Consider the following 15,500-nt stretch of genomic DNA (forward strand, 5'->3'; position numbering starts at 1 on the left):
TAATTAACAATGAACACTAATAACACCAGCTATTTATAGCATGCAAAAACAGCGTACATGCAAAACATAAGCATATAAAACTGGACATAACAGCGTATACAGCAAAACGCACACAACGCATATAGCGTATGCCATGCAGCAACATCAGCGGTACGGCGGAGTCGAAATACAACATTTCAACGAATACAATGCCATAAGCGCAAAGGCCTTTCCCAATTGAGAACTGGTGGTTTACAACATTCTCCCCACCAAAGGGCTTCTCACCGCCGTACAACAATGCACACAAGTCAAAAACGATCCGGGGCTCTGACTACGCGCCCAGAACGCGTCATCTCCTGCTGCCGTGGTGGTGGTAACGGTGCTGACGGTTCATACGCTGGCTGCTGAGGGACGATAGCAGGTTGAGCGGTATCGGCATACCCCGGGGCCACGTCCTGTGACGATACTTCTAATGGCACTAACCTTTGGATCGGCCTCAACAGGGTACTGGTACTCAACTTAACCTTGGCAACACGACGCTTACCATCTCGACCAGGGAATAACTCGATGATCCGTCCCAAACGCCAGAACTGTTTGCGCTTGGTATCATCGAGAACAAAGACAACATCACCCATAGCTAAAGGGCGCGACATGGTCTGTTGGTGCTTGTTCAGCTGACTTAGGTACTCCACCTCCCAACGATTCTTGACATGCTCCAGTGTCCGACTGAGGTAACGCAATCTCGATGACATCTGCGCAGCGTCCAGGGTACCTGCTGGCTTCTCTGACGACATCCAGATGTTACCCATCATCATTGCAGGGGTTACTGGTGGCTCATCCAGGCTATCAGACACATAAGTTAGCGGACGACTATTCACCACTGCTTCAACCTCATACAAGAGGGTCTCAAGCTCCTGGACCTTCAGAAACGCTGTTCCCATTACCTTTTTCAAGGCACTCTTCACTGTACCAACCATTCGCTCATAGAAGCCTCCATGCCATGGTGCAGCTGGAGGATTGAACATCCATGGCACACTCAGTTTGTCAGATGCCGCCTTGAACGTTGTAGCGTTGTCAGACCTGATCCGAGATGGCAAACTACGTCTCGCGACAAACTTCCGAAATGCTATCAAGAATGACTCAGTACTTAAACTATCGACCACCTCCAAGTGAACTGCTCTGGTGGTGGCACACACAAACAATGCTATCCATACCTTCGGAGATGACTCACCACGGCGCACGTACAACGGACCAGCATAGTCGATGCCGGTAGTTGCGAACGGCCTCTCGTGAACAACTCGGTCTTCCGGCAGCGGCGGGCAGACTTCTGAGGCAGCCTTAGCCTTGTAGCGGCGGCATGTAACACATCGCTGAGTAATGTTGCGTAGCGCCCGTCGACCACCGATAATCCAAAATTTCTGACGGATGAACGACAAGACTCCTTCTACACCTTGGTGCATCCTTTCAACATGCATTTTCTCCAACAGCAACTCGGTCAGATGATGTTTGCCTAACAGGACTGGGTGCTTGGCTCCATACGCCAACTCGCTGTGCTGAAGTCGTCCCCCGGCTCTGAGCACTCCATGCTCATCCAGAAACGGTGCAAGCTGATACACCTTCGACCCAGGCTTCACTGGTTGACCTTGCTTGATCAGCTCAAGATCCTCAGCGAAACATGCGGCTTGAACGATGCGGTACAATACGTTGTCTGCTGCAAAATAGAGTTCAGCACGAGGCTCAGTGTGCTTCCACTGCAACATCCGAGTCACCATGCCCTGTGCCCTCGACCATTTACTGAATCGAAGCCACCATTCCTTATCAGATTCTCGACTACAGGTGGTGGCTGACACTCGTACTTCTACACTGGACTCATCTGTAGCTGCGGTTGAGGATGCGGTGGGCCAGTCATTGGGCTCCGTGATCCAGGTTGGTCCGCCCCTCCAGAACGGACTACGGATCTGCTGTGCACTACTCCCACGCGACGGTAAATCTGCTGGGTTGTGAAGGCCCGGGCAATGGTTCCACACAATGCCGACCTTCTTCGATATCTCTTGGACTTGACTGACGCGGTTAGCCACAAATGTTTTCCATTTGTACGATGGATTACTGATCCAATGAACGGTAGTGAGACTGTCAGTCCAGCCATAGACTTGCGTGACGGTCACACGCAGCTCCTTCACCACAAACTCAGCGTAGCGAGCCGCTAGACATACTGCTTGTAACTCAAGGCGGGCTAACGTGGGCGGAGACACAGGTGCCACTTTGGCCTTGGCAAATACCAAGTGCGACTGTCCATTGACGACTGCATACAAACAACGTCCAAACGCTTTCTCACTGGCATCGGCGAAGGCATGAAGCGCAATCGGCGTGTCAAGATTGCAGCAAATCCAACGTGGTATGTCAATGCTCACCACTTCGGCCAACTCTCCCCACCATTGCGCACATGCGGCTGCGATGCCATCAGGCAACATATCATCCCAGTCGCCTCCGACTTTCCAGGCTTGCTGTAGCAGTATCTTTCCCGGCACAACTGCCGGTGCTGCTAGACCTAGCGGATCAAACACTGATGCAACACACTTGAGGAGGGATCGCCGGGTCCAAACAGACGGCCTATCGGACTCGCCTAGCGCTGCTATGCTGAGCAAGTCATCACTGGTTTTCCATTTCAGACCGAGGACTTTATCTCCGGCCTCTGGATCGCACGGGATTTCGTTGCCTCGCCACTTGCGTAACTCCATGCCAGCATCCGTAAGCACACGCACGCTGAACTCTTGCATCTCCTTGGCTTCCGAGGCATTTGAGACACTAGAGACCAAATCGTCAACGTAGAAACTCGTGAGCAAGAGATCAATACGATCTCGCTCTTTGGGTGCAGACAACGCCCGTAGCTCCTTCAAGTGATGCTGAATCACCGCAGTAAGCATGTACGGCGAGCAGTTTACGCCAAATGGCAGTTTCCTTAGCCTCCAGGTTAACAGTTCATCGCTGTCGCTTCGACCGGGCCACAAGAAACGCAGGTACGGACGGTCTTCGGGATTAACCGCGACCATGAAGAAAGCCTTGCGGATGTCCGCTTGCAGCGCGCTCTTATATTCACGGAACCGTAATAGCATACCTGCGAGACTCGGCAATAGCGACGGTCCAGGGTCAACCATGTCGTTCAACGACTTGCCATCTGGAGCCGTCGCCGAGGCATTGAACACCACTCTTAACTTCGTGGTTGCAGCGTGCTCGCGGAATACACCATGATGCGGTACATAGTACCCGGCATCGCTCTCACATGGCTCCAGCTCAATTGCTCCAAGCTCGCGGTACTCCCTGATCAGCACATCATCATAGAGCGCACGCTTCCCATTCCTCTTCAGCTTTTCAAGAAGCCGCGTTGCGATGACTCTAGCTTGAGCAAAGTTATCCGTTGGGCGACGCTCATTTCGCCACAAGAGACCCACTTGGTACCCGCTGCCCTGGCGACATAGCGGGAACGATGGCAGGTGCTGATGTTGTTCTGGAGGTTCATCCAACTGCCATAGTTGTTCAATGTGGGCTGTGACACATGACACGGTCACCGGCTGACTGTTTCGACTTGGTGCAGACGCTGGACCAGATAATACATTACCTATCTCTGTGTTCCACACCGTCTCACCATTAACTTCCTTCTTGCTGTGCAGTACCGCGTTGATATAGTCTGCACCAATCAGCATATGTATTTCGTCTGATGTCCCTTGTTGAGGCTTGTCACTCAGCTCGACTCCCCAACTGTGCCACTGCGCAATGGTCTGCGGACTTGCGCACTTCAGGTCCAGCTCAAGCGTTGGTTTCACGATCGCACGTACCCGAATGCTAGCGGAGCTACCCTGGATCGTGATGGCGTACTTATCCATGCGCTGTTGGGTTGGTTCCGCGCCGAACGGCTTCACCTCTACATTTTCAACCCCAACGTGTTCTGCATCGATTGCTGACACCAACGCTGCAGTCACGAATGACGCCTCAGCACCCGAGTCCAGGAACACGCGAACCTTCGCGTTTCGAGTTCTTCCCTCAACTCGTGCCACTCCGGTCATCAGCCGCACACTTGGCGAGTGTAGACAGCACGACCCAACATTCTTCTCCGTAACTATCTCAGTCGGTTTCTCCCGGCTGTAACCTGCTCTATCCAACACATCATGTATTAGCAGGTGGTGTTTCCTCTGGCATTTCGTGCATCTCGAGCCTGACCGACATTCTCTGGCCATATGGCCATACTTAAGGCAGTTCCAGCAGAGTCTCTCTCGCTGCAGAAAACCCTTTCTCCCTTCCTGTGGCAACGACTTTAGCTGCTTCTCTGCATCTGCGACCGATATCGCCATGCACTGTGCCGACGCCGTGGGCCGTGGCACGGATCGTTCTACTGGTTTCCTGGCAGTATCACCCTGTCGTCCGTGCGCGACCTGGTAAGACGCGCCGTGCTCCTGTACCTGGCGCAGTGACATCCCGTAGCACTGCCGTTCGACCAGGTACGTCTTCATTTCAGGTCCGCATTGCTCCAAGATTACCTGCTTTGCCATTGCTTGCAGCACCGGGGACATTTTTCCTATATCGGCGCTATACTTGGTGTCCACCTCGCCATCTTCTGTCATAGCGAGTGTGGTCCACACCTCTACCTCTCGGCAAACACGGACAACGTATTGATGAAACGACTCATCTGACCGCTGCTTGCCTGTCAGCAATGTCTTCCACGCTTTATCCGGAGTCTTTCCGAGCGAGGCAAGCAACTCTCGTTTTGCTTCCTCGTAATTATTGCATCCAATACATATCCTCTCCACTTTGCTACCCGCTAGCGCGATGCGCAGTCGCAGCAGCCATTCGCTTTCTTCGAACTCGTTCTTGGAACAGATGTCCTCGAACAGGTCAAGATAACGCTCCAATGGCTGCGTTCCATCATACGAGGGGATTTTCATCAACGGTTGACGCCCACCGCTGTGACTGGGAGATTCCTCTGTACCTCCCATCGCGGCTTTACCCTCACCCTCATGCGCATTGGCGATGCGCTCGTTAATCTCCTTTAGTGTTTTGGCAAACTCGGTGCGGAGCACCTCCTCTCGCCGTCTGGCACTGCGCTCCTCACGCTCCGCGTACTGTTGGAGCCTCTGCTCCACATGTACCTTCAACAACTCGCCTTCTAATCCTAACCGCTCTCCATTGTCGATAAAGCTGGCTTCCAAATTGTTCCATAGTTCCTCTGCCATGCTCGCTCCTATCCTGGCGTGGTCGCCAAATGTTGTGAACCCTCTAAGATTCTCTAAATTGTCAGGATCGTACGACCACACGGCACGAGGACAACTCTTTTCCTTTAGACAGTATATTTCACTTCATCGAATAATTAACAATGAACACTAATAACACCAGCTATTTATAGCATGCAAAACGGCGTACATGCAAAACATAAGCATATAAAACTGGACATAACAGCGTATACAGCAAAACGCACACAACGCATATAGCGTATGCCATGCAGCAACATCAGCGGTACGGCGGAGTCGAAATACAACATTTCAACGAATACAATGCCATAAGCGCAAAGGCCTTTCCCAATTGAGAACTGGTGGTTTACAACACCGATCTTGGACAATGGTACCAAGCTGCTCCAGAGGGACACCAACAGCCACCAAACACACACACACACACACACACACACACACACACGCGCGCGCGCACACACACACACACACACACACACACACACACACATACACATACAATCTCCTAAACGCTCTGCCGCATGCGCAGTGAAAGTCCTTCGGTGCCGGGGTAGGAAGACGAAGTTGATGGACCCGCCTGCGTCATTCCGGGCGATCTTGTGCAAGCCGGTACCACTCGGACTCCGGAATATCCAGTGAGCGCAGATCACCGACAACCGTGTCTCGCCAACGCTTCTTTGGCCCATGCCGTGGTCTGGTTGCCTCGAGCTCCCCAAACAACACTTGGTGAGGAATCCGGGCCGCGTCCATACGGTCAACATGACCCAGCCAACGCAGACGGTACTCACGCAGGAGAGTGCCAATGTCTTCAGGAAGACGCGCTCTCTGGGCTAGATCAGCAGTAGTAAGATGACAGGAGTGCTGATCGCTCCTTGAGACTCCCAAGATGGAACGGATGCATGAGCGATGAAACAGATTCAGGCGATTCATCTGCCGGGCCTTCATGGGCCAAGTCTCTGCTCCAGGGAGGACAATGGCCTTGTAGACAAGACGCTTAGACTTGATGGATACACAAACACACACACACACACACACGCGCACACACACACACACACACACACACACACACACACGGGCACACACCAGTGATGTACTAACCAAGTGCTACAATCGTTACATCAGAGCCGGTTCCGTCCAAGAACAGTTTGCTGTAGATGTACTGAGATGTAGATGCTATGCGTTTCCTGTAAGTGCAGAAAGCACACACACACACACACACGCACACGCACGCAGACACACACATACACACACGCACGCACACACGCGCACACACACACACACATACACACACGCACGCACACAACACACACACAACACACACACGTGCGCGCATGCGCACAGACATACACACAACACACACATACGCGCGCGCGCGCGTGCACAGGCACACACACACACACAACAGGAAAATTGAATACGGGGTAACCATCGATGTATTGAGTAGTGATAAACCACTCAAGAGGGTAACAAGAAAAGTTCTGATTACTACAGTATAGTCCATTCGCCAAATCGGGGCAAATCGGGGCAAATCGGGGCAAATCGGGGGCCCTGATACACTACAACAGTACAACTACCGTCAACTTCGCTAATAACGACTGCGGATATAACGACAATTCGCGAATAACGACAGAATTTCCATGCCCAGAGCAAAGTCCCATCTACCTGTATACATATAATGAGACTTTTGGTACAAGGACACTTCGCGAATAAGGACACTTTTCTGATGCCCCGCCGAGTGTCGTTATACGCAAAGTTGACTGCACATGTTTTAGTTTGACAGCATATTACAAGGCGGTGGAACACCATGTTCGGAAACGCAGTGTCCCTTACTACAGTACGACCATACATGTAAGTGCACCATCTTGACGAACTCTCTCCATGACGGCCCAGGATCGAGCAGTTTGGAGAGGCTGTATTCGCGCGGCACAGCATGCGTGCGGGCGATCTCTAGCGGAGGAACAGCAGCGGAACCGTGTGTTGCACAATGATATCATTATGTATTGTGCCAATGCACATTGTACGCGATCTGTCAAATATCTGTGAAAAAATACATTTTGCACATATCTTGATAAATTTTCACCGCATTCACTTTATCTTAGGCTTAAAACAACGGCTATCATATGTCTGACCTACTAGTATACAAGTCATCGACTTCACAATCTTGAATAAGAATAAAGTGAGACTGTGAAAACCTATGGGCCCAGATTTGGCGAATGCACTATAGTATCCCATTTTGTGTGTGTGTATGTGTGCATGCGTGTGTGTGTATGTGTGTGTGCATGCATGCGTGTGTGTTTGTGTGTGTGTTTACAGTACTGTCGGGCGCCGAAGAACTGGGAGTCAGGGTTCTAGCCTAGCCCGTTCTTATTTTTTAGCGAACACAGCATTTTCGTTCTTATTCGATGGTACAGTCTTACATGTACATTATTTATGCATTATTTATGCAGAGTTATACGCCTGCGTGTACATTATAGTGTATAGTGTATAAGTATTACGGTTTCCGTTCTTATCTGCAAAAATCCAGCCTACACCGTTCTTAAAAATTGGTGAAATTCTAGCCTGGCCGTTCTTTGGTGCCCGACAGTACTGTATGCGTGTGTGTGTGTGTACGTCCCGAAGCCAGCACTCCTTCAAGTCGCCCGTTTCAGGGACACAGCCAATTGTGGCAGTGGGCGAAGGAAGAGGTGTGTGCGCGGGCGCGCGCTCGCGCGAGAGTGTGCGTCTCTGTGTATGTGTGTGTGTGTGTGTGTGTGTGTGTGTGTGTGCGTGTGCATGCGTGCGTGTGGTGTGTGTTAGAAAGGCAGCACAGATCAAATATACACCGATTTTAGACAGCTTTATAGTAACGTACTGAAGAGGCGTACTGTTGCTGATATTCTCAGGGTTTTCATCGTCTGCGTCCTCGTTATCAGCAGAATGACGTCTCTTTCGTCCTCTATTTTCATTGATTGGGGGACTGGCATTTTCACCTTGCTCCGCTGCGGCGGCAGCAGCAGCAACAGCAGCCTGGTTAGGGCTCTGTATCGCGGACATGACCTGGCCCATGGTGTAGGATATGTAGTAGGGAAACGGTCAGATACGGCCAGGACATGCCCAGTCACTGCTCAATAGCACAAACGTGTGCTTTGCTGAAGTTCACATTCCTCTCCGCTTGCTATTCCCCGCGATATCCCATGGAGAGTTTGGCGTTAGCTCTCTTCTTCAAAGAGAGGTTGCGGAGTAAACCATTCAGCAGTACCCTTCAGCACGGACGAGATAGAGGGTGAGTTTCGTAAACAACAGCCTGCGTATGCGTATGCACGCCCTTCTTTTTCGAACATGCTCGATTGACATTCAAAAATATTCGAAAAATCAGAGTGATACTGATAGTCTAGTGCGTATATACGCGTAGTGCAGTGGATCGATCATGGACATGTATGATGTACATCATGTCGCCATGCATATGCATGAATCATTGCAATACTAATAGTCTATGTACGTCACATGATTGTGATGTAATCATTCATTCATAACTAATAATTATTATTTACTTACTTTATGTAATTATTGTGTACAAGTACTTTTAAAGTGTAGATATACGTGTAGTACACCGCCATGGCAAATTGTGGGTGCGTTCTTAAATCCTCTCGGAAAAGTTGGAGACTCTCCGAAAAGTTCGAGAGCTGTTCTTATATCCTCTCCGACTTTTAGGAGGCTCTCCAAAGCTCTCCAAGCTCTCCAAGCTTCAGAGGTGGTTGAAACTTGGAGATTCCCGCGGTTTGGGATCAGCGCATGCGAACTACGACTAAAAGCCACGTGTTCATCATGAGTGTACGCATTTCCCTTTTCGCATACGCAATACGCACATACATTCATCACTCAAGACCGCGCCCCTTTGACGCTTCATTTTGCTTGACATGTGCAAAATATCTCCGAATTCTTCGAGACCCGTTCTTGAGTAATCCCAGTTTCTTCGACTTCTCTTTTCTTCTTCTTCTAGAAGCTAGAGAATATAAGAACGCACCCTGTGTTTTGTTCGCCCGTAAAAGAGGCTTTTACTACTAAAAAGAAAAGAAAAAAGAAAAAAAGATATACGTACACACAAGAGTTTATGCACTCTTGAATTGATACACACAACTATACTTACTATTATTATACTAACTACACTTGTAACTTGTTACTTGTGACATAGCAAGAAATATCATAGTGGAGTACAGTCATGTATTTTATTGCTCCCTGGCCGCTGCCGGATCAGTGGATGCATACAATGTCATGGTAAAGGCCAGGAAGTACATGTAGTAATAAGATAATTATTATTATTCTCTACTCCACGTCATTTTTTATTGAGCTTGAATCAAGTACATGTAAGTTGAATCAAGTGTCAAGTAAAAATAGTAACAAGAGTACACAATGGTTACAGGCCCGCCGGAAACGGTCTGGTTGGTCACGTTATCATCGGTCTGGTTGGTCAGGTTATCACCGGACCAACTGTTTGGCCACCAACACGTATTGTGCTGTGGAGGGCATGTTTACCCGCCATGATAATCATACACAACGTCTGAAAGGCTGTGCCACTGCCGGACCAATCAACAGTTGCTTCCGGCGGTCCTGGGTTATGTACCGTCTCTTACGAGATGATGGGTCACAAGTTATTTACAAAGCCAGCCGCATGAAACCATGAAGTAAGAAACAAAAAAATGATAATAATCAGGGCCGAGTTGCCGGTACAGCTCCCTGATAATAATAGGCTGGGGGGCAGGGCTACAGCCAACCGACACATACACATGACATATCGGGACATTTACAAACATGATTCACTCTTGACAGATCTACTAGTGTATACAGTACGTGATCAATGGACAAATATTTTTCAATAGTGAAATGCCATCTTTGCGAGATCAACTACCAACTACATGTAGAAGTTTGTTTGTTATTCATACTCGCCACTCTGTTCCGCTCCAGTGTGCCGAGTCACGCGCGTGTGTGTGTGTGTGTGTGTGTGTTCGGTTGTCTGGCACTGGAAGTTCACAAGCCGGGTGATCTGCTGTGCACGTTTGCTTTGTTGTTGTCGTTGTTGGTGGTGTGCGTGTGTGCACGCGTGCCACCGTGACAGGCACAGACAGACAGACAGACAGACACACACACACACCACACCATTTGGACCATTGGACACCCATCGCCGGAGGTGATGATAGCGATGCTACAGCAGAAGCCATAGCAACTGGTGCAGGGATTGCACCATTCAACAGCTTGCAAGGCTGAAGAATTGGCCACCACTATTCAGCCTGGTCTACACCACACAGCTATGAAGTGGCTTTTTCTGGCCACACACATACACACACACACACACACACACACACACACACACACACACACCTTGACAAACAGCTGCCGTTACACGGCTAAGCTGCACTCATGAGGAGGGGAACAAAGGGGTAGCATCACGGCGTCGCGGCAGAACATCCGGCCTCATGCCGCTGCAGATCCTGCTGTCTGCGATATCTCTCGCCGCACGCACAGCAGAACTTGAACTCAAGACGCTCCCTCGCTGTTGGTCGCTTGCCACGCTCGCAATTGTGCCGTTTAAATCCAGCAGCAGATCGAAAGCACCGGTTACATGACGGGCAACAATGTTGGTGTTGAAGCACTAGGCGAGGTGCAGGATCGACAGAGTCCGAAGGCTGTTGGGAGGAACTTGCGAGAGGGCACTTACGTACCTTCAGCCCACCAGCACTCTTGAACCATCTACCACAACGCTGACACGACTTTGCACCAGGCTGTTGGCTGACAGGAAGTTGACAGGCCGCACTGCACTTATGCCGCTTGTACCCCGACGCACTAAGATGGCGGTCGCAAACACTGCAGTGCACAGTTGGCTTTAATAGATGGTGACACACACACACACACACACACACACACACACACACCATACACACACACCATACACACACACCATACACACACACACACACACACACACACACACACACACACACACACACACACACACACACACACACACACCATACACACACACACCATACACACACACACACACACAAACACACACACTAACTACGAATGCATGGCTGCCACTAGGGCCATATTACTCCATAAAGGAGCCAGAGTCAGGCAGGGAGAGTTTCACGGGCACATCCATGCCGAGACATGTCCTGAGCAGTGAGCACATCGCCGGGAAGCGTAGATTACAGAGCCAGCAGTGATGTTGCCATTGGCATTGTTGGCATTGGAGCCGCTCTACAGCTGAAACATGTTGCCCACAATGGCAATTGTGGAGACACAGAACAAAAGCAGTAATGACATGTCTGACATTTGAGGGATTCCATCTGGTCTGGTTGTCCCTGCTGTTGACATTGCGAAGCCTAGACTGGGCAAGTGACTGATGTGCTGCGGTGGTGAACACCGGTGAAACTTCAAACCTCCTCTGCTTTGAAACCATGTTGAGCAAGTAGAGCACTGGGCTGAGCCGCGTTGTAAGGGGATCGGAAGCTGCCGCTCTGCCAGACATTTGTGGTTAGCAAGATGGCCGGGTTTGGAAAAGGTTCGTGAACAGGTGTCACAGACTATCGTCGTTGCTGGTGGTGGCGGTGAGTGCGGGACAGCCCATTTCACGAACTCCGTACGCCACTGCCGTTTGTTTTCAGACCAGGACGAGATGGGGATACCCCTGGCTTTGACGTCAAGAACAGCTGCATCCTTCCACCTTTTTGAGGACCACATGCCGGACGAGTAATGGGCAGCCGGCCTAACAGAAGTTGCTTGAGAAGCGCGTAGTTGGGCATTCTGGCCAAGTGCCCTGGCCACTCGAAGCGACCCTGGCAGACACATGTCGACACTATAGCATGGTGTCACCCCACCGACTACGTAACTCACTATTGGTGATGTCAAGAGTCCATAATGGGGGATTATGGACTCTTGGTGATGTGCTCATCCCATCGCTGGTCCTTGGAGATTGCCAGAATGGTGCGCACGGCTTGGTGATGAAAGCGGTCAATCTGGACAAGGTCGTCTTTCAGCAGTGTCCAGCACTCAGCACCATACAGCAAGATGGACGCTATGCAGGCAGAGAAGGGATGTCGCTTGGTGCGCAGAGACAGGTTTTTGTCCAGAAAGACACATTGCAGTCCGCCAAAAGCACTGTATGCTTGAGCACTACGTCGCCGCACAGCTGGGCTAGAGCGAGTGTCCGGTGTAACCACAGATCCAAGGTAGAGGAATGATGGCACACTCTCTATTGTCTCAAGAGCAATGTCGGCGGAGTCAGATGGTGTGATGTGGGCACCAGCCACAAGGAGTTTCGTCTTACTGCCATTACATTGACAGTTAAGCCAAACTCTCCAGCCACAGAGCAGAAGGTAGACAGAGTGAGAATTGCGTCACAACGGTTGTCAGTTACAAAGACTGTATCATCTGCATACTCCAGGTCAGTCAACGTGGCATCTTAATATCTTCAGGGCACTCATGGTGCGAGGGGGACAGCTGCCCTGCGACGTTGAAGCAAATGTCTATGCCAACAAACTAAAACTACATTGCAATAGCACAAAAAAGAACAACTACAGTGCAGCTCAATGAAATCCGATTGCGTGCGTCAAGTTTGCGCCCTGCACCATTTCGCAGCCCAGTGTTCGCAGGTCTAGGCTGCGCAACACCCGGCGCGTACCTCGGTCAGATTTCATTGAGCAGTACCGTAACTACAATAGTCAATGCACTATACCGACCGGTACTTGTGATGGGCAAAAGACAACAGCTATTACCACAACAAGATCATGCGATATTGGTACACTGTACTTTACCAGTGGCGGAGTTGTTTCCATTAATTTTATTGGGGGAAATACGGTACACATAAAGTCCAGGTCCGGTGAAAACATCAGGCGCAGCTGTCTCCGCTTCGAAGTCGTGACGTCTCTTGCCACTCGAGCTACATGTAGCAGGAAAATAGTACATGCACCCCCCTCCCCCCTGTACACTTGACTACATACAATGGAATGCGGCAGAAGTTAGTTCAAGTTACTTAGCACAAAGAAACTAATGAAACAAGACCTTGATCAGGTATGCACTGCTGCATCCATCAGTGTTCAACCAGCAGTGACACCATGTTACATAGGACTGGCAAGTCCCATCAGTCAATATCATCGCAACAGTTGGAATGCAAGTTGAACTCAACAAACAAACACAAGCACACTTAGAAGCATACACAAGCACACTTAGAAGCATACACAAGCAAGCTCACAGCAACCAAGCACATGCAGAGTACATATAAACTACACACACACACACACACACACACACACACACGCACACACACACACACATGCACGCACACACACACATCCAGACGAATCATACGGAAAGATCAAGAAAAGTAGCATGACGAAGAGATATCGTACATGGACTACAGCGCCCACACAGCAGCTACGTTGTACAATCATAGCAAAACAGAGATTATCCTATTTCAAACAGGACTGGAATTTGATCAAAAAGGGCATCGCCACTGAAACGCGGCAAAACATTCTCAAGGGGCACGAGAACAATTTTTATGGAGCTAAATCGTTTTGTACAAACATGATTCGACAACACAAAGTTGTGGATCAAGTCTTCACATGCTGGATTACAGGCATGAACCTGAGAAAGTACTCATGTTTTCCTTTTCTGGTATGTTCTGATGGCAACTTGGGAAATGTGCAACAGGTCACACCTGAGCAATGGCATGTCAAAGACAGCCATGTGACAACTGACTAGTGAATTCTTATACCAACGGGTACTGTACATGTACTTAAAATGGTGGTCGTGGACCTCTTGGCGGTGGACCACCACGACCCATTGGGGGCATCATCATGCCAGGAGGTGGGCCGCCTGGATGGCCGCCCGGAGGAGGTCCACCCGGGCCGCCTGGGGGTGGCCCTGCCATTCCCCTACCCATTGGTGGCATCATCATACCTGGTGGTGGAGCACCTGCCGGAGGACGAGCAGGCGGGCCGCTTGGGGGACCAGCAATCGGTGGACCGCCGAGTCCTCTTGTCGGACCGGCTAAACCAGCGGGTGCAGCCATCCTGGGAGCTCCTAGTGCTGTTGGTGCTGCAATGCCAACTCCACGACCGGCTGCACGTCCAACGCCAGGTCCAGGCTGAGAACTAGACGCAGCAGCCTGCCTCTTATCCTTTTCAGCAGGTGGTGCTTCAATAGTCATGGACACTAACTGCTCACCACGCAATAGCACCAATCCAAGCGTCCTTTTCTCCTCGCGTTCAGGCTGCTTCTGATTCTTAGGCTTTATTCTCCGAAATTCTTCGCAATCACCTAGTACGAGATTCATGTGCTTGTCGAACGCGAGAAACGTTCCGATGAAAATTCGACTATCTTGCAATGTGATTCTCATCCTGTAATTGATGAGATTCATCATTTTTCCTCCTTTCCCGGCGGCAGGCATTTTGAAGTCCTTTACACCGGGTAATTCTATAACTGTATTCTAATTCAACTGATAGCTATGATACAAAACGCTTGACATGAACTATAGTTGACTTTGAGGAAGAAACATAACCTTGCTGCATTCAAAACACAATGAATTATTTTCACGAATCCAGCAGATCAGAATGAACGGAATCCAAAAATTATGTCCTCGGACTCGAGCACCCCGCGCATCAGTCGTTACCTGGTTACGTGCGCTGAGAGAACGTTTGCGCACGAAGTCCATTGAAGTTTACTGAACGCATGCGTGAATGGCATGGCAACAGCGTCTCGACACTTCGCCGAAATCGAACGGCGCAAGCCAGCTTGTGCACAATGTACACAATGTCAGATTACTACTATACTAGTACTGTACTAGTAGTAGTAGATGTAGCACCATTATCGTGACAACTCTTGAATCTTTTGCCAGGCGGCGGCTGGCCACCCATCAATGTACCATGCCTGATCATGTTAATCTTGTTATGCCAAGGACACAGGCTTAGTCTTACTCGGACTCACCATGCATCTCAAGTCATGGTGAGTCTCACAACCGGTGTCCGATCGACAAGAGCGTGAACCTCGTTAGCTGCATCCATGTCACCCTAGCCTCCCTCACTCCGAAAATATGCACTAGTACCGGTATTTTACTACACCAGACAGTGCAGCCTCGCTAAGAGTAAGAAGAACACTCACAAGACAAACTCTCGCTTTAGAAGACCCAGTAGTCAGCAGTAGTCATGACTCCATTGGATAGATCACTGTGTAGTCACTGCGTGTACATTGTAAGATATGGATAAGAAGAACTCTCGGTATTGGCAACACTGAATTGAATACCATCGG

The 15,500-nt window shown here is 49.9% G+C and overlaps 3 protein-coding genes across 3 annotated transcripts in view; all 3 read right to left on the reverse strand.

The window, feature by feature from the left end:
* Positions 1 to 8,551, reverse strand: part of LOC135805412 (germ cell-less protein-like 1) — a 31,772-nt gene extending 23,221 nt beyond the window's left edge. The window contains exons 1-2 of the mRNA XM_065319443.1: positions 8,068 to 8,551; positions 6,315 to 6,400 (exon numbers count right to left, since the gene is read on the reverse strand). Of these exons, the coding sequence (XP_065175515.1) occupies positions 6,315 to 6,400; positions 8,068 to 8,261 (280 nt within the window). The 5' untranslated portion in view covers positions 8,262 to 8,551. The remainder of the gene's footprint in view (positions 1 to 6,314; positions 6,401 to 8,067) is intronic.
* Positions 8,552 to 13,312: 4,761 nt separating this feature from the next.
* On the reverse strand, positions 13,313 to 14,813 carry LOC135805418 (small nuclear ribonucleoprotein-associated protein B'-like). Its single transcript, XM_065319449.1, has one exon. The coding sequence runs from the start codon at positions 14,641 to 14,643 to the stop codon at positions 13,990 to 13,992; it is 654 nt and encodes a 217-aa protein (XP_065175521.1). The 5' UTR covers positions 14,644 to 14,813; the 3' UTR covers positions 13,313 to 13,989.
* A 602-nt stretch (positions 14,814 to 15,415) lies between these two features.
* LOC135807191 (uncharacterized) overlaps positions 15,416 to 15,500 on the reverse strand; it is a 5,436-nt gene continuing 5,351 nt past the window's right edge. Inside the window, exon 2 of the mRNA XM_065321209.1 lies at positions 15,416 to 15,481. Within this exon, the coding sequence (XP_065177281.1) occupies positions 15,416 to 15,481 (66 nt within the window). The remainder of the gene's footprint in view (positions 15,482 to 15,500) is intronic.

This window comes from Sycon ciliatum, chromosome 1 (assembly GCF_964019385.1).
Source record: "Sycon ciliatum chromosome 1, ocSycCili1.1, whole genome shotgun sequence".
In the NCBI taxonomy this organism is placed as follows: Eukaryota; Metazoa; Porifera; class Calcarea; order Leucosolenida; family Sycettidae; genus Sycon; species Sycon ciliatum.

Excerpts from the sequence above, each read along its gene's own strand:
- LOC135805418 (XM_065319449.1), bottom strand. The coding sequence starts at position 14,643 with ATGCCTGCCGCCGGGAAAGGAGGAAAAATGATGAATCTCATCAATTAC.